Raw genomic sequence first — 21,719 nt, 5'->3', positions numbered from 1 at the left:
GTTGGGCCAGTTAGAGCACCGAAATATCAAGAGAATAAGTCAGTGCTGCTTATTTGCACCACTTGTTTACTTATAGCATCAACCTCCATCTTGTGAGGGGGAGACTGTGTCACTGGGTTGTTGAACACAAAATATTATAATTCAAGAATTAAATTTTTTTTTTCCAAAGTCCAAATAAGGGAATCCACCTTTTCTTAGCTGACATATTGGTGGGTGTCTCCTGGTAAGGATTAAAATCTCCTCTTTTCTCTGTAGCCCAACAATCGCCACCTGACGGCGTTCTGCGAGTTGGTAGGCGTGACCTACCAGGACATGTCTCAGTGGCTGTGCCACAGGAAGCTGAAGACGGCCACAGAGACCTATATCAAGACCCTCCCCCGCCTGCAGGCCACCAACGCCCGTGACGCGCTTGCCAAACATATCTACGCCAAGCTCTTCAACTGGATTGTGGAGCATGTTAACAAAGCCCTAATCACCAATATCAAACAGCACTCCTTTATCGGGGTCCTGGACATCTACGGGTACGTCTGCATCATGGCTAAATACAGTAAATTGCACTGCCTTTCCTCAGCAGTGTACAAGCGCCATGACTCCTCTGTTCTTCCTCTCAAGGTTTGAGACGTTTGAGATCAACAGCTTTGAGCAGTTCTGTATCAACTACGCTAATGAGAAACTCCAGCAGCAGTTCAACATGGTGGGCAGCATGTGTTTTACCTGTTGGATTGCACTTTGTAATGTACTGATGTGAAATAGTATTACTTGTTTGATGCAAGTATACAGCTAAATCCCCACGTGTGTTTGTGTGCAGCATGTGTTCAAGCTGGAGCAGGAGGAGTACATGAAGGAGCAGATCCCCTGGACTCTGATTGACTTCTACGACAATCAGCCCTGCATCAACCTCATAGAAGCCAAGATGGGCATCCTGGACCTGTTAGACGAGGAGTGCAAGGTACTTTATTATCTAGCCTACTAAATCATATTTTAAATAGTTTGTATTACATTTAGTTTTCTGGTAAGTCATCATTATTGAAATACACTTAGGATGCAGAGAGAATTGTTTCCGGCACATGACAGACAGAACAGACAGAAGATTTTACTTCTTTGTCACTATTTGATGCAGCTTACTGTTTATGCTGATTTTGTTTCAAAGCTCTGTCCAAAAGAACACATTTTATCCTGCTTTTGAAAGAGAAATATAAAAAATAAGAGTAATCCTAAATCTTCTAATCTTAGATCTGTCTTTTAACAAAAGTCTGCATTGGCACACAAGCTAAGGACATACAGTACAATAACATAAGACTTGGTGACTTATGAGTTACTGTTGGTGGAATGAAAACTTGCTCATAAATGTAATCAAGCAGGAGAAGTAAAGTGCTGCATGTTGATCAGAAGCTTGTGGGTTGTGGCTAAACCTCTCATTGAGAACCATCCACACGTTCACACCCACATTCTGCTTTACTTTTATTTTATTTTATTTTTTTTGGACAGTCAACCTGTCAGTACCTCCTACCACACACTAGACCCGAGTCTCCGACACCTACACTTATAGTTCACCTGCAGGAACGCTGAAACCCACTATGAAACAATGACCACGTTCGAGCATACGCAAAGAAACTGAAGCTTTTTCAGTTGTATTCAATTCAGAGTTGGATTGCATGTTTTTTATTTTGTTGTTAACACTTCACACAACTCATAGAAATGTTGGGCTGAACTTTGGTTGAATATATATATTAAATATTCAAGTTAATGTTCAGGTTACAGCCAGTGTAAAGGCAGTGCTCATATCAGTACCATCTACACACTTTTACAGCTCAGCCAGTTCACTAACAATGCTGCTGACTTATCTCTCTGTGGTTCCACTGCAAGGTCATTTTACAAGCTGTTGACATTTGAGGTGGTCCACATTGCTCACATAATTGCAGAGTAACGCAAACACAAAATGGACATTTGGTTTGACTTCTTGGCAAAGAAATAGGAGTAAAGATTTTGTCACGCACTGTGTAACCAGAAAAAAAGACACGCTTTCTTAGATTACTTGAAATGTTCAGTTCTTTGTCTGTCAATGTATTTTTAAGCAAAAGGTTACATACATGTTTTCTTACTGATGGTTTCCACTTCGCTTCTCCCTTTCTATACCAGATGCCCAAAGGTTCGGATGATTCGTGGGCTCAGAAACTCTACAACACCCACCTAAAGACCTGCTCCCTCTTCGAAAAACCACGCATGTCCAACCGCGCCTTCATCATTCAACATTTCGCTGACAAGGTGGGCTTGACTGACGTGTTTGCTACATGTTCCCATAGTGTTTGTCATGATATGAGCAGAGTTAAATTCATTATTTTGGAAGTTTGACATTCAATTTTTTTGCTAGAAAAGTAGTGTCATGACAGGGGCCTTTTTTAGTTCAACAAACAACACTTAAGGACAGATTGGCTGCAGTGGCTGCTGCAGTGCTGGAGTTATTTTTAGGATGGCTGGAGGATGGATGTTATGGATGGATGGATGGATGTTATAATGTTGTTATTGTTTTTTCACACAAGAAATCAGTTCTGCAATGAACTCTTTAGAGTGTGTGTGCTTGACTAGTGTAATCCAGTTTAGTTTGATAGGTTCCCAATTGTGTAATGAGGTGCTGCATGACGCCGTGTTATTTTTTTTAGATCCTCACTATCAGGTTACAGATAAACGGAGCCAAGGACTAATACAGGCTTTTCCATGAGGTCCCCTGATATTAAAATGGGATCCTTGGAGATACTTCTGACCAAACATGTGCAAAGATTGATGTTGTATTTAAAGACAGTTGCATCATGTCTGTTCATGAGCTACTGTTAAGGCTTTACTGTTTGCCTTGCAGCTGTCACTGGCAACCTCAATTTGATGCAAACCCAGGAGAACTATGATCAATGTTTACATTTTACCGTTTGCCTCCATTTTCTCTCCCAAATAAGTTTGGGCGTTTGTTTAAAATATGCAATCGTCTCACCACTCATGTGTCTTGCCACAGTAGACCTTTTTTTTTAGCAGTGTCACTTAAATCCCAGATCTTAGCATTTGAAAGAGAACCCAGGTTGTCAAAAACAGGAACTTCATTTCAAGCGTATGCAGTTAAATATTCCAGCGTTGTAATAGCTCCGAGTACCTGCAAAGCTCAAAGCTGCCTTGGGACTTGCGAGACCCACAGGAATCTCGCATTCATGCCGACGTCTGCTTGCAGGTCTAATCAATACAGGGCACTCAAGAAATGCCTGATACAGAGCTTTCCCATGATGCATTGCAGTCCAGGAATTTGATTGAAATTACAACAGATAAAATTCCGCTGTGTGGCCGTCTTCAAACCACAGACATGTTTTATACTTCATGCAGGCTCGGAGCTCAGGGGAAATGCATCCCAAAGTGTTCTGGAAAGAAATCCTCATTCCATCACGTTCATCCATTTCAGCCTCATCATTAGTCTGTTTTTTTTCTGCCTGGTTTTTATTTACTTTTCAGTTTGAATCGTAGATGTGTGTTATAGTTTTTGGTGGGGGTCAAAATGATTTTGAACTTGAACTGTGGGTTTTCGTTCCTTTTAATGTCATTGTTTCTTTTTGTCACTGTGTCTCCATGTGTTGTCCATGTATGTTTGGTTCTGTCCTCATCATGACAACCCTTCCCTGCCAACAGGAGGTAAACCGATGTGTTCTTACAACGCTGGTCCGCCTGTAGCTCTCTCTTTAACTCCTTTTCTCTTTCCTCCTTCCCTGTCTCTCCCTCTCTTTGGCACTGAGTTATTATCACTCTAACCAAACTAAAGGGAAATTGAAGTTGTGTGTGTCTTTTGTTTGCTGCATGGGGAGCACTAAAAGCACTCTGGGAGGAGAAAAAGGCAATGAAACATTTACCTTTTTGTACCCTAAGCATTAGGACAGTGTGAATACACATGCTTCTTTGGGTCAGATTATTTGTATTAACACACCTGCAGTGATGTGATTATGAATACTGAACTGCAAGGGAGAGTAGGTTAACTGTAATTTCCAGTGAAATGTCCCTTAAAGGTATTATGCTCTGTTGTTGTCGAGCAGGTGGAATACCAGTGTGAAGGTTTCCTGGAGAAGAACAAGGACACAGTGAACGAAGACCAGATAAATGTGCTGAAGGCCAGCAAGGTGAGGAGTACAGACACACATTACATAAATGTGTATATACTGGAGCCATTTGAATACATCCATGTACAACTCAAAGCATTATGAAGCATCCACTGAGATCAAAGCCTAGAGGCCTCATGGAGAGCTGGTGCTGCACCTGGTCTTTGTGTGAAAAATAGACGATTGTTTACTGAGCAGAAGTCCAACCTGAAGGCTCATGGAAGCAGCGCCCTCCTCTGGTCATGTGGAGGTAGTGTTGATGCCAGAAGTGATGACAAATGCTCGATCCAGGAGATTTATGGTCAGAGAGGTTTAGGTTTTACGGTATTTACACATAACAGACAAATCTGAACACACACACACACACACACACAGACACAGACAGTAAATCGGGTCATTGGCTTAACATGCCTCACAGAGGATAAATATGATTGTGGTTCATTAGTATAATATTTATATATTGTTATTATTCTTTATTTAGCTACATATTACCCTCCCTAGCTTGTCCAAATATGTATTTAATGACTTGCAGAAAAGCCTGACTGAGCCTAAATAAATGCAGTGTTATGTAATAACAGTAGTAATATACTATAAATGTATAATGTATCTGATTCTACAAATGAACACACCCTTATGCAGCAGCACACTGTGCACACAAACAATCTTTTACAGCAACATTTATTAGCTTTTTTTGACATCCCATATTAAGTTTTCTTTTTTTTTAATCGATAATTTCTTAAGGGTTTATTTCAGTTTTTCGAAGAATAATTAGTTAATTTTGGAACAAAATGCTGTTGAACTGGAAAAGCACCCATTATTCACTGTCGCACACACATACTCATGATCCATTAACCTAAATGCCCAAATCAACATTACGTGTGGGGGTGGGTGTTTTTTAGTCTTCCTTTAAATCCTCACTGATGTTTTGGTTGCACACACACACACACACACACACACACACACACACACACACACACACACACACACACACACGTTGTGCGTTGTTCAAAATGCTTGAAGTGATCATCGACTGTTTTCTTATAGACTTCAACAAGAACAGATTTGGGTAAGGGTTAAAATACTGTCTGCTCTAACCTCTAACACAATCACTTAACATACACACACACACACACACACACACACACACAGTATAGTCTGATTGTTGCCATGAAAATCAGTGAGCTTTACACAATTGGAATTAAACAGTAATGAGCTATTAATAAGATTTAGTCTATTTAACTTTGGTTTTACTTCCCTGCCAAGCTTATCGTGTGTGTGTGTGTGTGTGTGTGTGTGTGTGTGTGTGTGTGTGTGTGTGTGTGTGTGTGTGTGTGTGTGTGTGTGTGTGTGTGTGTGTGTGTGTGTGTGTGTGTGTGTGTGTGTGTGTGTGTAAAACTATATTTGTGGGGTCCAAAAACCAGGAATACAGTATACTTGTGGGGTCCCGACAGCTTTGTGGGGCCAAACTGCTGGACCCCACAACTTGTTTGGTTTTAGGGTTAGGTTAGGGTAAGGGTTAAAAAAAATAAGGTAAGGGTTAAGGTTAGGCATTTAGTTGTGATTGTTCAGGTTAGGGTAAGGGGCTAGGGAATACATTATGTCAATGATGGGTCCCCACAAAGATAGTGAAACGTAGTGTGCGCGTGTTGGCATGTTTTCCATCTAGCTGATTGTTTGCTCATACCATGAGGAACACATCTGTAAAATGCTGCTTCAACAGGATTTTTATTTTTTCTAGAAGCCAAATCTGGTACTCAACCTTCTCCCACAAGGCCTTGTCGTAAATGTCTGACATTTTATTCTGTAAACATTAAACCGCTAAATCTTTTTATTGCATCACCATGTACAGTAACACATTAACATGCAATTCCTTATAAAATACAAAATAAGGAATGTAGAATATGCTCTCTATGAGGCATGGAAGAAGATCTGTTTTTGTGATTGCCCATAGGTGAACAGAGAAAGGGTTCAGGATGATGCATTTTCTAACTGTTTATATCCCTTCAACTGTAAAGAGAGTTAAAGAAAATTCTGGTTCAGTACAACTTAGGTTTTCTTCTTTGTAGTCTTTGCCATCATTTCTTAATGAATTGATAAATTGATAAAATTGTACTTGCCAAAGTAACTGCTTGAGATGTGGAAACTGAGCGACATCGCTGCAACGAACTGGGGTAGGAAACCTTCAGTAATCGATCATGCAGCTTGTAAACAAGCTTACAGTTTAGCCAAATTATCCAGACCCAAAGTTAGCACACCTGAAAACGTTGCTAATAATCATTCGTTGCACAGTAAACATTCTGTGTGCACAACAACGACAAGTACAGTGAGACAAAGTCGAACATTTTAACTTTCACCTTCATTTTCTCTTCCAAATAAGTTTGGCTGATTTGGGGGTTTGTTTAAAATTTGCACTCCTCTCACCACTCGTGTGTCTTGCTGCAGTGGACTTGTTTTTTTTTTAAGCAGTTTCACTTAAATCTCAGATCTTAGCAATTGGCGAAAAACTATGAAAAGAAAACCCAGGTTGTCTAAAACAGGAACTTTCTTTCAAGCGTATGCAGTTAAATACTGCGGCATTGTTAGGCCTCCAAAGGTCTGCAATGCTCAAAACTGCATCGGGGCCTGCAAGACGGAGTCTCGCATTCACGCCGGCATCTGCTTGCAGGTCAAATCAATACAGTGCATTCGAGAAATGCCTGATGCAGAGCTTTCCCGTGATGCATTGCATTCCAGGAATGTGATCAAAATTACAAGAGATACAATTCCACCGTGTGGCCGTCTTCAAACCATAGACTGTGATGCTTTATACTTCATGCAGGCTCGGAGCTCAGGGGAAATGCATCCCAAAGTGTTCTGGATAGAAATCATCATTCCATCACGTTCCTTCCATCCATTTCAGCCTCATCATTAGTCTGCCTGGTTTTTATTTACTTTTCAGTTTGAATCGTAGATGTGTGTTATAGTTTTTGGTGGGGGGTCATAATGATTTTGAACTTGAACTGTGGGTTTTCTTTCCTTTTAATGTCATTGTTTCTTTTTGTCACTGTGTCTCCATGTGTTGTCCATGTATGTTTGGTTCTGTCCTCATCATGACAACCCTTCCCTGCCAACAGAAGGTAAACCGAGGCGTTCTTACAATGCTGTTCCCGCCTGTAGCTCTTCCTTTATTTATTTTCCCTATTTTCTCTTTCCCCGTCTCTCTCTTTCTCTCTGTCTCTGTCACCGAGTTATTTTCACTCTAACGGAATTGAGGAGATTGAAGTTGCGTGTGCCTTTAGTTTGCTGCACGGGGAGCACTAAACACTCTAGGGAGATTGAACATAAAAACAGGATAAAGGAAGAAGGATATTTTCAGAATGATGCTGAGAGCGCATAAAGCCTTTGTGGCCTTGGCTGTCCTGCTTAATGACGCTGGCGAGAGAAGCAGCATGGCAACGCTCTGAGCACAGCAGGAGGACCTGAAGCTGCACATAACAAACCTCCTCCTCATATAACCTCAGTGTTATATGGAACATGACTGATGTCTGTGTGCATCATACATGATGCTATTTATCTCATAACACCATGGCAAGATAATGCCATGCATCATATATGGCCGCTGCATATTGTCATATATGACAAACCATAACATTTCATTATTTTCATTGGCTTTAAGAAACATTGTAATAACGATCTGACTATGAACAAATTTAACAAACGCTAATCAACAAATCAAGCAACATTTACTTACTCATCTATTCAAACTATCCAGTGATCTAGTGTGTGAAAATGTTGAGATGATTTAACTTTCATGTCAAACTGTCCCTACATTAGATTACTAGATTAGATTAGTTGATTACTTCATGCATTTAAAAAAATTAAGTCATCAACCTAATGGTTTTCAACACTCAAATTATAAATGCTAAAAAGAAAGCTGTCATGCTTGGTAAGTCGTTATGCAATAGGTAAGAGAATCCATATGCATGTCATGTACTGTAAGTAGAGACTGTTAGTCTGAAGATTAATTTAACAGTACGTCCAGAGCAAAATGCTTTGTGGTTAACTTATTTTTCAGTAAATCAATATTGCCTACATGTTTGTGACTGTAAGTGGGCTGTTGTTCCCAGTTTGACCTGCTGGTGGAGCTGTTCCAGGACGAGGAGAAAACCACCAGTCCCACTGGTCAGGTCCCTGGCACCGGAGGCCGGACCCGCCTCAGCATCAAACCTGACAAGGGCCGTGACAAGAGCAGCAAGGAGCACAAGAAGACTGTCGGCTGCCAGGTTAATATTTCTTTCCAGTGTTTATTTCTGATGTTGCCCGCATACTCAGTGTTGGTGTTTACACAGGCGCCCAGTCGAATTTAATTTCACAAAATGAGATCAGATCCAGTGCATTTTGATAGATATTTGTTAGATATATCACAAAATATTGTGCGTCTTGTTTACCCACATGCCTTTTTTGTCCAAATTCATTGTCAATAGTTTTTATTTCTGCCAGTTGTGAATTGCAGCTTCATTTAAAAAAAAAAAACTTAAGTTTTTAGTAGGTTTTGAGGGATCATTTATTTTTTTAATCCATTCTCTAGATTGAAGTACATTATCTCTGTTTAATCATTTTTTCATATGGATTATAACGCTACAAACAACAGCAGCATGTGATCATAAAGACCCATTTAACAAATGCACTTAGCCTGAGTTTGAAACTACAAAAGAAGTTATGGTGATGATGATGATGGTCTTTTCTTGTAGTTTCGTAACTCTCTGCAAATGCTGATGGATACTTTGAACGCAACCACTCCCCACTATGTCCGCTGCATCAAACCCAATGACTTCAAGTTGGCCTTCTCGTGAGTCTTCCTCTTCTCTGTTTATGAAAAACTCTTAGGCATGTTTTCAAGTAAACTGTTGTCTGATGTGATTGTTTATTGTTTTTTTATTGTTTTTTTATTCATATTCTTTAAGCCACCGTCTTAGCTCAGGTGTAAGTCATTGTAGTCCTATTGACTGTGGTTATTTGTTGTTGGCAGGTTTGATCCTAAACGTGCAGTGCAGCAGCTCAGAGCCTGTGGTGTCCTGGAAACCATCCGCATCTCCGCTGCAGGTTTCCCGTCCAGGTACTGATGCATCCCAGCAACACTGCTAATGTTTCCCACAGACTCTCCTGTGTTTGATATGTGTTGTATCCTTAAAGATTTCTGAGCAGAAGGCAGATGCAAATTGACCGTGCAGTTAAGAATCTGCTGTGCATACATTGTGTCTGAATACATCCTTAAAGTTATGCAGCCTGCCAGCTCGGTGCCTGATTGATTTGATCAATGTCTCTATCTATCATAACTCAATTTGCACAAGTGATTTCTCCCTGTCGAGTTTTGTCTGGCTTCCTGGCTTTACTTACTAGTGTCCTTATTGCATTTTAGATATATACTAACCCTGAAAACCTTACAATTTGAGCAGAACCTAAAAGAAAAAAATGTGTGTGCATGTGTGTCTCAGATGGACGTATCAGGAGTTCTTCAGCCGTTACAGAGTGCTGATGAAGCAGAAGGATGTGTTATCTGACAAGAAGTTGACATGCAGAAACGTTTTGGAGAAACTGGTGCAGGTCAGACTATCTGAGTTTTTACCTTTCCTTTTTTCCCTAAAAAGTATGATTATAGTATGATTTCCATTGCTTATGGCATATCAATCTTGAATTCTCTTTTATTATGTTATCTGATTTCTGTTTAGTTTTGCATTACGGAGTCCTTTGTTTTGCCTCTTTTTGTGCAAAAACAAAACCATAGCGAATGTTCCACACACAGTACATATGTCTCTTTTTGTCCATCCAATCATGTCTTAACTCTTGAGCTCTGCTCCTGCCTTCCTTCAGGACCAGGATAAATACCAGTTTGGTAAGACCAAGATCTTCTTCAGGGCCGGCCAGGTCGCCTACCTGGAGAAGTTGCGGGCGGACAAGTTGCGTGTTGCCTGCATTCGCATCCAGAAAACCATCCGTTGCTGGCTGGCGCGCAAGAAGTATCTGCGCAAGCGCAGCGCTGCCATCACCATCCAGAGGTTCACCAGAGGATACCAGGCTCGCTGGTGAGTCAGTTGAACATGATATGCACCTCCCTTCAACCATTAAAACAGATCATTTACACACAAAGACATTTGACTCCTTTTGACCGATTGTGTTTGTTTTATAAGATAATACTGGGTAAAATTGTTTATTTTGAGTATTATTGCAGTTAAATAAGTCAGGCTCTAAAGTTATATTCAAATTTGAAATGCATGTTAGTTGAGACATTTATATCTCGGGTCTCCTCAGCCTGGCCAAGTTCATGCGTCGCACGCAGGCGGCCACCATCATCCAGAAGTACCAGAGGATGTGCATGGAGAGGAAACGCTACAGGCAGAAGCAGGCTGCTGCTCTGGTCATGCAGACGATCCTCCGAGCTTATATGGCCCGGCAGAAGTACCAGGGGGTAAGACACACATCACACGAAATGCTTCAAAATATATTCATCCTAACGAGTCTGTCTATTATTAAGTCCTGAGATCCAGTTTTCTTAAAACAAGACGGGGTGTCCGTGGAGTCTTAAAAAGTATTAAAAGTTGATGAATTAATTTAGTGAAAGGCCCTTAAAAAGTCATAAACACCTTTTTCCAAGGTATTCAATTTTGTAGCTTGCTTCAAAATGTATATTTGCCCAAAGAGGTTGAACGCTTAAGTTTGCGTGGTCACTTAGTGGGATTCTGTGTAGTTTGTTTATGGAATCCTGCTTGATTTGATCTCATCTGAAAAGGATAACCCGCTCACTGACCCACTGACTGCTGCTGCTTTATACAGTACTGTAGGTCCCTTTATACATGGGTGCTACCTAGCTAATAGGGAAATGTAGGTGTTGCGGCTGTAAGCAGTCCAAAAAAAATGCTGCGCCAAGGGACTAAACACTGAGAGATGAAAAACACACTGTGACGCGCTGAAGATCCACTTCAATAATTTATTCCTCCACACGTAATATACAATTAGTACTGCAGTTACCAAATGTAAAGTTATTTTGTGATGCAAATAAGTGCGTGAGTGCGGTCAACACAAAGTGTTCCCTCCCAGGCTCACCCCCTCTCTGTCAAATCCCAAAAACCAGGTGAACAGGTGAAGCAAACGAATATGCTGCTATCACTTCCGCCCAAACCCCGGTGAACACGCCCACTACCTACAATATCAGTGCATAATATAATAATCAATGAATAATATAAATTAGACCATAAACAAACTCCTACAGTAGGTTTTCCAACATGGTTGGAGGACAAGGAGTTTGAACCATGGCTGAGACCTTTTTCTGGAATGGGTGTAATGTGTGTCAGAAGGCGATAAGTGTAGCCTTATATATATATATATATATATATATATATATATATATATATATATATATATATATATATTTTATATAAAAGTCAATTCTTGAATTGGCGATGAGCTCTTAAAATGTATGGAAAGGGTCTTAAAAAAGGTCTTAAAATGTACTAAATTTTACTTCAGGATTCCTGCATATACCCTGCAAGAAGAAATCAATAAAACATCTCTGATACTTATGGTGCAGTTACTGCCCTATTCTGTCTTACTTATACAAACAACCTGTAACAAGAGAAACCAGGAATATTAGGCTTATGGTAAAATCTGAAAAATTGTGACTGTGCATAATATTCACATGTGCTCTTATTTCTCTCTGCTTCCCCTTTTCTGTTTCTGTGTCTGTCTCTAGTTACTGCGGGAGCACAATGCGGTGATCATTCAGAAGCGCGTTCGCGGCTGGTTGGCTCGGTGCTGGTACAAGCGCTGCCTCGTCTCACTCGTCTACCTGCAGTGCTGCTTCCGCAGGATGAAGGCCAGACGCGAGCTGAAGAAACTGAAGATCGAGGCTCGCTCAGTGGAGCACTTCAAGAAGCTCAACAAAGGCATGGAGAACAAGATCATGCAGCTGCAGAGGAGAATCGACGAGCAGGTGAGTTGCCCTTTTTTCCCATTTTTGTGTCCTCATGTATTGATTCATTTTTGTCATTTGGGTGTTTTTGATTTCCCTGTTTTATGATCTGTCGCATGCCTCCAGACCAAGGACAACCGGTCAATCAACGAGAAGCTAGTCAGTCTGGAGACTTCGTCCACAGCAGAGAGGGAGCGGATGCGAGGCGAGCTGAGCCGGCTGCGCGGGGTGGAGGAGGACGCCAAGAACAAAGGCAACCAGGTGACCTCGCTGCTGGAGCAGCTGGAGAAGCTGAAGAAGGAGCTGAGTTCCACACAGAAGGAGAAGAAGACCATCGAAGACTGGGCGCAAACCTACAGGGACGAAATGGAGAAAGTAAGATGGGATCCACACCCGTATCTGTCCGTTTACCTTTAGTTGTCCTGATCCTCCGGCATCCCCGTGCACAGTGTATATACAGTAGAGTTACATGTCTTCTGTAGAACAGTAGATGTGTTTCCCTATTCTTGGTTGTGGCTCGCAGATGTTTCCTTGGATGTTGATGGCATCTTTGAATCTTTTTTAGAGAATAATATGGAGGTTTTGAATTTCAAGGAAAATTCCCTTTTTGCTTATTTATTTACTCTAGTTAAAACCTCCTCTGTCCTCTCTCCTCTACTTAGTTTTCAACTTTTAGTGAGACTGTGGCTGTCAGAAGTCCTATTATTAGTTTAAACCTAAGTTTAATAGAAATGGCTCCCAATTAGAACAATCTCCTATAGTTTCCTGGAAATATATATATTTTGCAAAATACTTTCTGGCAACAGAGGAAAACAGGTTTTCCCCAATTTAGGAGCCAAAGCGAACCAGGTGGAAATGGGCGCATGGTGGGCTGAGAGGGCAGTGTTGCCCTGGGGCAGGTGAGCACAGGCGATAGACTAGTGTGCTAGTGAGGTAGCCACTGAACTGTGTGTAAGTGTGTACTCTGTGTTTTTTCTTTATTTTTTCAGTGTTTTTGTCTAGTATTTTGTCCTATTTTGCCTTCAAATAATCCAGGAGGTTTTTCTAAATGAGAAGCACTTCTTTTGAGAGTTAGGAGTTACAGTAATGGGTTACATGACGGATGTGCAAAATAAACGGATCAGTCACATTTAGTTCTGTAGCATGGACTTCCTTTCAAGATCAAGATGCTGACAGTCGCTGCTGTGTGTGTGTGTGTGTGTGTGTGTGTGTGTGTGTGTGTGTGTGTGTGTGTAGATGGTCTCGGAGCTGAAGGATCAGAATTGCTCGCTAAAGAAAGAGAAGGACGACTTGAACAGGTTGATTCAGGAACAGAGTCAGCAGATGACAGGTATGCAAACATCACCACATAGCTAAGTTCTACATCTAGCCATGCAGAATCATGTACGGTTATGTGTCTGTTTGTCCCATTATCGTGATTGCGATATCTCAGGAACACCCAGAGGGAAATTCTTCAAATTTGGCAAAAACTCAACTGAACTGATTTAGATTTGGGTGGTCAGAGGTTTCTGTGACCTCACAAAACACTAATCATGACAAGATTTCACACAAATGACTTATAGGACAAAATGATGAAGTGATGACATTTAATAACCAAAATCTCAAAGGTCAGCTTCACTGTGACATTATTTTGTTCTGCAAAAAACGAAAATGCTTTTCTGACCATAATTAAACGCCATATACATATTTTTCATCTTACCTTTAGTGCTATTTGTCGTCTCTTAAATATGAAGGAACTAGATTCGGCTTGTTTTTGACGCATTATTTACGCACGCTCGTTCTTGGATTTGGGCCGCTCCACTCCGTTGTGAATGTCTAGCAGAAACAAACCTCCTTGAGCAGAAATGGATATAGAAAACAGTCTTTTGAATGGCAAGTTCGGTTTCAAAGCCAGATGGTTCTTTCGATAACACTAAAGTTGTTTGCATGTACTGTTTTTATACTTTTCTAGTCTTAACGACTACTCAAAGCGCTTTAACATAGTACAGGAACCATTCACCATTCACACACATTCATACACTGGTGGCCGAGGCTGCCGTACAAGGTGCCACCTGCTCATCAGATAAACACTCACACACATTTACACATGCTGCAACTCGAGGTTCAGTGTCTTGCCCAAGGACACTTCGGAACTGCAGGGCCAGGGATTGAACCACCAACCTTCCGATTGGCAGGCGACCTCTCTACCACTTAGCCACAGCCGCCCCTGTCAACGTGAATTACGTTACCACCGGAGTAGGTCGACTCCCAAATACCACTTGCTGGCCAATGTTACAACTGATGCAGAGAACCCTCCTCCCCCTGGCCACTGGCAGGCCATGCTAGATAATATGTCATGTGGTCATATGTCCCCATCTGCTCTTGCTTGATGGGCTTCAGTTTGCCATATAATGCTTTCAGCATATTTTGTTAACATACTGTACCTTTGAGGTTATTCAGGAGCACATACAATTTTTTAGAATAATTGGCGATTAATCACAAGTCACCTATGGACAATTAAATATTTGAATCGATTGATTCAAATATATATATATATATATTTATTTATTTATTTATTTATTTATATATATATATATATATATATATATTCTAGTTTTTTGACTGCTTCTTCTTTATGTTTTGTCCCGTCAGAGAAAATGGCCCGTGCTATAGTAGAGAAGACTCAGCAGCTGGAGACGGATCTGAACGAGGAGCGATCTCGCTACCAGAATCTCCTGACAGAACACCTCCGCCTCGAGGAGAAATACGACGACCTGAAGGAGGCGATGGTTTCCTCGGTGAGGAACACATGCACACACCCAGACAAAACTTATGAGAGGTTTACCTTATTTCTGAACATAATTAGACATCATTTTAGTGATGCTCAACTTCAAACTCGTCGTTTAAAAAAAAAAAAAAAAAAAAAATGTAAAGGCTTGTTTTTTTCTCTCATCTGTAGAACGTGTCCAAGCCTGGCCACAGGAGAACAGATTCCACCCACAGCAGCAACGAATCCGAGTATACCTACAACTCAGAGTACGCCGAATTGGAAGAAGGTTCCCGTGCTGCCGAAGTAAGAATGTTTGCATTAAGTACGGTCACATTAAATAAGAGGAGAAATCCAGAGGCATGGTGTCGTGGCAATTTTGTAATCCCACTCTGACAACAAGACAAAAATCTCTTACAGTTTTGTCACACTTTAAATGCTCAGAGCATGGTACACAAGGCTAGACTAAAGATTAGTTTGTGATATGCACACAAATTGGAAGCTGCTTTTTCTCTTTATACCTTGAATTGGTCCTCCCCCTCTGGTCACGGTTGTTTCTTTCAGTTAGTCTTTTGCACAAAGGGCTCACCAGCCAGAAGTGAAAATCTTTTGATGGCATCCAGGTCACGCCTTAGCATATGCAGTCAGGTCAAGATTAATTCATTCAAAGGTTGCATTGTAAAGGAATCAGCATAATCAAATACAAGGGAAGTTTATCCTGATTTCATGCATCTGGTCAAATGTGATTTAATTCAAAGGTTACATTGTTAGGGACATACAGCATGAACAAAGACAACTTCCCTCACACATGGTTTCGACTGTCACAAAATAGTCGCTGACGTTAAAGTGGCCTTTCATTTAACCATTGCCATTTGAATACTTTTCATGGGGCATATGCTCTGTCCTAACCTTTCTTTGTTGTGCAGGATGTGACACGAGGAATGGACACCTCGCTGACCCTGAAGCTGCAGAAACGTCTCACCGAACTGGAGCAAGAAAAGCAGTCGCTGCGCAACGAACTGGAAAACCGAGAGGACCAGTTCCAGCGGGCTAGAGCCAGGGTACTGACACCCACACTGGGCTCTGAAATATATCACTTTATTAACAAATTATATAACATTTAAAGGTATAAGCCGCATTCTAGTGTGTTAACCCATGGTAAAGGATTGTTAAACTTCTATAGTACATAATGAAAAGTTTTCTAACGCAGTAATATACATACGTAAAATGTAACAGCCCAGTACAAACGATTACCTATTTACACTTTTCATGACTCTTTTAATATAATAAGAGGCTTTTGTACGTATATTAAGTATGTGCATCATATAAGTGTGTCATTAGTTGATACATATGTTATTACAAAGAAAACAAGAGATTAAACAACAACAAACATAGTTTTCTTAACAGTGTTAATGTTCTTATTCGGCCGTGTGTCAAACTGAACTGCATCATGTATTCTATACTTTGTCACTGTCCCAAACACCTCTTCATCAACACGTTTTGCTCCATGTTTCAGGATGACGTAGAGTTTAAAAAGGCTCGCGGGGCAGAGCTGGAGTACGAGTCCCTTAAGGTAATCTGTCAGAGGAGTGTGAAGTAAAAAAGTGACACTACACTATATATTCAAATTTGAGATGTATCCTCTCGTTTTTGAGGGGGTCCCACACTAGCACATGTTCACTCACTGTTTCCAGAGAATGACTTGATCCAAAGTCAGACAACCTTATAACAGTAATTACTGCCATAGCTTCAGAAAGCCTCATTTACCACTTGTTATTATAACTATGACCCCCCCCCCCCGACACTGAATCTTTTCACTTCTCAGCGCCAGGAGCTGGAGTCGGAGAACAAGAAACTGAAACATGACCTGGCGGAGATTAGGCGAAGCCTGCTGGGTAATGCAGCTACAGGCGCCGGGGCCCCGGGCTCCCCAGCTTACAAAGTGGTCTTGGAGCAGCTCAACGCCTCCTGTGAGGAGCTGGAGGTCCGTAAGGAGGAGGTGCTGATCCTGCGCTCCCAGCTGGTCAGCCAGAAGGAAGCCTTGCACCACAAGGTAGAGGAAGATTTTACTCGCTCTGTTTTCTCAATGTTCAAAGAGGGAAAGTACATCCATCACCACTGCTCTGGTGGAACAGATCCAAGGATCCTGGAAATCCTAGTATTTGGCCAATAATCATCCACATGTAATTAAACATTTAGGCTCTACATGGTGCTGTTGTTCTCTCACAAAATGAAGCCAGATTTCGGTGGATGGTACCCTGCTTGCTTGCATCCACCTTACACCTGTGTTATGTTTTCACCCATGTCTGCTTCTCTGTTTGTCTATTTGTTAGCACAATATCCCCAGACAAGACAAAAGGATCAGTCCAAATCTCTCAAGGCCTAATGATCACTTTTATTGCATTTTGCCAGTGATCTTTATCTGAGATTATTTGTTTTTAATATTTCATAAATAACTTAAAACAGTTTTAAAAATCTCTTTCATTTGCATATTAATGGCAAAACATGACTTGATTGACATTTGAACTCTAGTTAGTTTGGGGTCAAAATTATTATTAAATCACATTTTTTCACACTGTATGTAGCTTTCTTTCACTGCACCGTCAGTGTGTCTAACACTCCTGTCTACACCTTCTCTCCTCCATCCATGCTTTCCCACAGGATGAGAAGGTACAGTTAAAAAACAGCATCATGCATGAGTATTTGACACTTTTTGTCACGGTGTTTGCATGTAAAACCTCTTAACGTAAGAAATCTGATCAAGCAATCAATTTTATATGTCATCTTAGCAGAAGTCCACTGTGTTTGCTCTGCAGTCGTGTGAAAACAAGTGCAGCTCGTACGACCACTGCCAGAAAAATGTTTAAGTAATTTAAAATATACCCTCAGATACTTAAACAATTCTATTTCAAGTGATTGTTCAATGGTGGACGTTTATGTTTTTCACTAGCAGCTGTCCAATTATAGCTACTAGTGGGTTCCAGCACAATTATAGAGTTGCATAGAGAGTTTAGTGAAAGAAAAGGTTTCATAACATCAGCTGGTTGGTGTCAGTACCTAAACAAATGAGAGACAAAATGCTTGGCTTTCTTCAATTCTGTAAAAGTGGCATATTGCAATTTCTAACAAGCTTTACTTTAAGTTGCTCCTCTCAGTCACAACCAATATTCCTTTTTCCACTTCCACATACTGAATGAAACAAGCTTCTCTGGGAAATGTGGGAAATCAACTCAATTAGAGGACTAAAGTAAAGATAGCAGTTGGAGGGAAGTGGTTACAACAAAGACTGTTTGTTTGAATTTTTTGAAAATTAAATTAATGATAGGTTACGGCGTGAGAGCATCCGAGGCTGGAATTACCCTCTGAACAACTTGCACTGGAACCACAACAGGCGACCATATTATGATCAAATGTGGAAGACAAACTTATTAAGCACTTAAGCACAGCTTTGACATAAAATCACAGAGGAAACGCATGCTCAGCATTCTTACTTTAAGAGGCTTTTCACACTCACACTCTGTCCTCTCCAGGCTGGAGTTTGATGATCTCATCTGTCTCGTCCGTTGTCTGGCTGAATGCATTTATGGACTGTTTAATTCACTGAAAGTCACTGAGAGTTCGGCTCAGTGGCCATTTTGCATATGTCCTTGTGAACACTGTCTGTAATACATTCACAACCCAAGGATGGATGTTACTACAAACATAAAACAAGTTGAATCTGCAAGTTGAATTTGAAATTGCAGCCTGTAGATTTCTGTTAACGCAACATTTAGTGTGCTTTTTGTTTTCAAAATTTAGATACAGTTGACGGTACTCAGTTCCTGAAATGCACATTCAGAAAACAACATTTAAATACAGAACATAATATTCAAGTTCATTTGAATATTTGATTAATAATGCAACTCTGAAGCACTGCTTGAAAATGTAGTGATCTAGACAAGGGGGCTTACTTCACAGTGCTGGGCAGTGGTGGCTTGTGTCTGTACTAAAATTAAATGTAGGTGGCGTTGAATTATTCATGTTGCTGTTGACTCACTAAAGAAATAAACAGTTTTTCTGCTGCATTATACTGCAGCTACACAGATGTACAGATACTGTATAATGGTTCCTAGTGTCACTCTTTCATTCAGAATTGAGCCTTGTCTTCGTATCAAACTGTCACGCAGCAGTCACAACCCTGCTCAAACATTTTGTTCACCTTAATCCCCTGCTGCTTATTATCTGATGCTCAGCACCTCTTGTCTATTGAAAGCTAGAAAAAGATGCCACCGCTGTGAAGTGACGTTCCCTGTAGATAAAGGGCTGTTGCTAAGGCGTCACTTGATGGCTTGTCACTGTTTCAGCTCGAGGCTCCAAGTGGCTGATGATTGTCAGAGTAAAAGGACAGTGGTAGCCAGCAGCTAAAGTGATGCTGGTAGGGAGTCAACAACATGCATGCTGACTCCCCACAGCAGTGTGAACTCAAATTTCATGGAACCATTGACTCACTTGTCTTCATTCATACACCTAAACTGTATGGAACTGGTTCATGATGCAGCTCTGCAAGCAGTTGTAGCAGCCAGGTCACTCTTTTGAATGTGGTGTTACTCTTTCTCATTTGTCCCTCTTGTTTACCTTTCTCTAGGAGACTATGACCGAGCCTTCCACCTATGTTGAGGATGTGTCCAAACTGAAGGACGCTGGTGAACTCAAGCAAGCTTACATAGGCCTCAAAGACACCAACAGGTACTTTGTTACAGCCACTTCTCCTCCCAATCTCCAGCTCTTCACATTCATCAGTGTTGAATTCTCTCCAAGCACCCGACACCATCATCTATCTTTTGTCCAAATTTTTTATCTAACCGAGCTCTCGCTCCATTATTAATCTTACCGTGATATATGTGCAAGAAATTTCTGTTTGTGAACACTGCCTTGTCCTGTGCAGATCTCCTAGGTTCATGCGTAAGCCATTGGAAGTCAGTGATCTCCTGAGTAGGCTGAGGTAACCAATGACACCTGGCCTATGCATCATGGAACAGAGCATGCATGGCCACGCTGATGCCAAACGGGGTTGAAAATGTTACAGATGACTGATATTACTGAAGCTAAAACATCTGACTCTAGGTCGCAGCGCTGATGAAAGCTTGGGTAGCTTTGCGTGTCGTTTTCTGCTCTTAACAGCATGTTGAGTAATGTAGCTCTAGCTACAGTTTAGTTCTTACTTATGCTCTAACAAACTGTGTCTACCAGTATTTGAAGTCAAGGAATGTGTGTTTGGCTTTGGAGTCACATTTTAGGATACATAGCTCTGCATGGGAGTTCATAGTTCAGCATGAACAAGAGCAGAGTCTCTTTAACTGATGGTAGTTTCTGTTTTCCCTCAAAACAAAGAGTCAGTGGTTTCAACAGCTCCGGTCTGTTTTTGGAGATGCTGCAGAACTTCATACTTATAGTGCAGTGTTTACAAAATGTGCAGCATGAAAGCATGAAAATATCTACGCTAAAAAGGTACATCTGTCATCTTCAGTTGTAGTTTCACCTTTATTAACACATAGATTTACAACACGACTTCCTCACACACTGACTTTGTGTAAGGTTGGATGTTGTTGTAGGAGGCCTCCTGTCTCAGCTTCATTGAATGAGTTTGGCACAAATCCTGCATGAGAGCCACTTGTTTTCTTTGTTTGTTGAAGCAGAGATGCGCAGCAATCTTTTAAAGAATTAAATGTCCATGCACATTGTTACTTGTCAGAGTTGCCCAAAAAGTTACACTCTGCATCACTGCCTTTATCCCTCTATTACCCCATGTTGCTCCCTTTTGTTGCTTGTGAACTTTTTTTTTCAAACACTGACATGAGTAGAGAATATTTATTTATATTTAATATTTACACTGCTACACACATGATAGACAACAGAGGGCTCCACCACTGTTGCAATCAGCAGTGCAGTGACAAAGAACCTGAATCCGAGGCTATCAGAATAATTGAAATTGGTTTTGAAACTAAATAAAATGACACATAATCACAGTCTGAATCTTAATGGCAAAGAACGTTTCCACTTTTAGTGAAAATTCTATGGTTAAACCAAATAAATGAAGTGCCACCAAAAGGAAGATAGATGCAGGTTCTCCTCCAAAGTCCCATTCAGTACACCTCAAACTCCAGATAATATAGCTTCAATTTGGAGAGTGTTTCTACATGCACACATGCAGACACCTCAGATAAAGAGAAGAAGGCATATTGTTGTTGTCTTGCACACCTCTCCCCCAACCATCCCGCATTTGTTTTTTGTTGTTGTGTTGTTTACGTTCCTTTTGTGTTGTGTGTCGGTCAGATCTGCCGCTCCAGACTTCCATAAGCTGAATGAGGACGGAGAGCTGTGGCTGGTTAATCAGGGCTTAAAGGAAACCATCAGGTCTAACTGTGTTTTAAACACAAGTGTCTTTATTGAGCATGATACATTTGCCTTTTCACAGGAAAGGATGTGTGCTGCTGTTTTTCATTGTTCACCTCTTTTCTCTCTCTCTCACGCTTTATCAACCTTTTCATATTTTTCTCTCACATCTATCTTTCAGTTTATTTGTCCAGTTAGCCAGTTTTAGGACCTGTAAGACTGCTTGTGATTTGGTTGTTGTGACTTACTCTAGACCAGAGATCTTCAACAGGTGGTCCGGGACCCCTAGGGGGGTCCTCAGAGTTACTACAGGGGGGCCTCCAAATTATTGTTAATATTTGAAAGTTTTTTCAAAAATCAAAATGTAACATGAATCCAACATATTATTAGAAAATATAATTCCCCATTGATAATATTGGTTTACTGGCCTATGGATAAGGTAGTCACTAAGATAGCCATCCAAAGATACAGTTAACAAGGATTCACTGTGCCACATGTATGGTTAACATTAAAAGATGATTTATAAAATCAT

At 40.8% G+C, this 21,719-nt stretch overlaps 1 protein-coding gene across 10 annotated transcripts in view; it reads left to right on the top strand.

Moving 5' to 3' along the window:
- Positions 1-21,719, top strand: part of myo5aa (myosin VAa) — a 61,152-nt gene that overhangs the window by 28,551 nt on the left and 10,882 nt on the right. For 3 of the 10 annotated variants that reach the window (XM_039794321.1, XM_039794322.1, XM_039794316.1), the window contains exons 10-31: positions 256-521; positions 613-694; positions 809-949; positions 2,140-2,265; positions 4,059-4,145; positions 7,238-7,240; positions 8,231-8,386; positions 8,855-8,952; positions 9,133-9,219; positions 9,599-9,707; positions 9,975-10,186; positions 10,413-10,569; positions 11,851-12,090; positions 12,196-12,444; positions 13,306-13,399; positions 14,701-14,846; positions 15,008-15,121; positions 15,742-15,876; positions 16,332-16,388; positions 16,641-16,868; positions 17,477-17,485; positions 19,440-19,540. In XM_039794321.1, the coding sequence (XP_039650255.1) occupies positions 256-521; positions 613-694; positions 809-949; positions 2,140-2,265; positions 4,059-4,145; positions 7,238-7,240; positions 8,231-8,386; positions 8,855-8,952; positions 9,133-9,219; positions 9,599-9,707; positions 9,975-10,186; positions 10,413-10,569; positions 11,851-12,090; positions 12,196-12,444; positions 13,306-13,399; positions 14,701-14,846; positions 15,008-15,121; positions 15,742-15,876; positions 16,332-16,388; positions 16,641-16,868; positions 17,477-17,485; positions 19,440-19,540 (2,897 nt within the window). Of the gene's footprint in view, positions 1-255; positions 522-612; positions 695-808; positions 950-2,139; positions 2,266-4,058; positions 4,146-7,237; positions 7,241-8,230; positions 8,387-8,854; positions 8,953-9,132; positions 9,220-9,598; positions 9,708-9,974; positions 10,187-10,412; positions 10,570-11,850; positions 12,091-12,195; positions 12,445-13,305; positions 13,400-14,700; positions 14,847-15,007; positions 15,122-15,741; positions 15,877-16,331; positions 16,389-16,640; positions 16,869-17,476; positions 17,486-19,439; positions 19,541-21,127; positions 21,209-21,719 lie in introns of all 10 variants that reach the window. The other 7 variants (XM_039794317.1, XM_039794324.1, XM_039794319.1 and 4 more) reach the window with 5 other exon arrangements.

Source organism: Perca fluviatilis, chromosome 3 (assembly GCF_010015445.1).
Source record: "Perca fluviatilis chromosome 3, GENO_Pfluv_1.0, whole genome shotgun sequence".
NCBI classification, from domain to species: Eukaryota; Metazoa; Chordata; class Actinopteri; order Perciformes; family Percidae; genus Perca; species Perca fluviatilis.
Note: the sequence above shows the minus strand (reverse complement) of the source record. Positions and strands in the feature narration are given on the sequence as shown.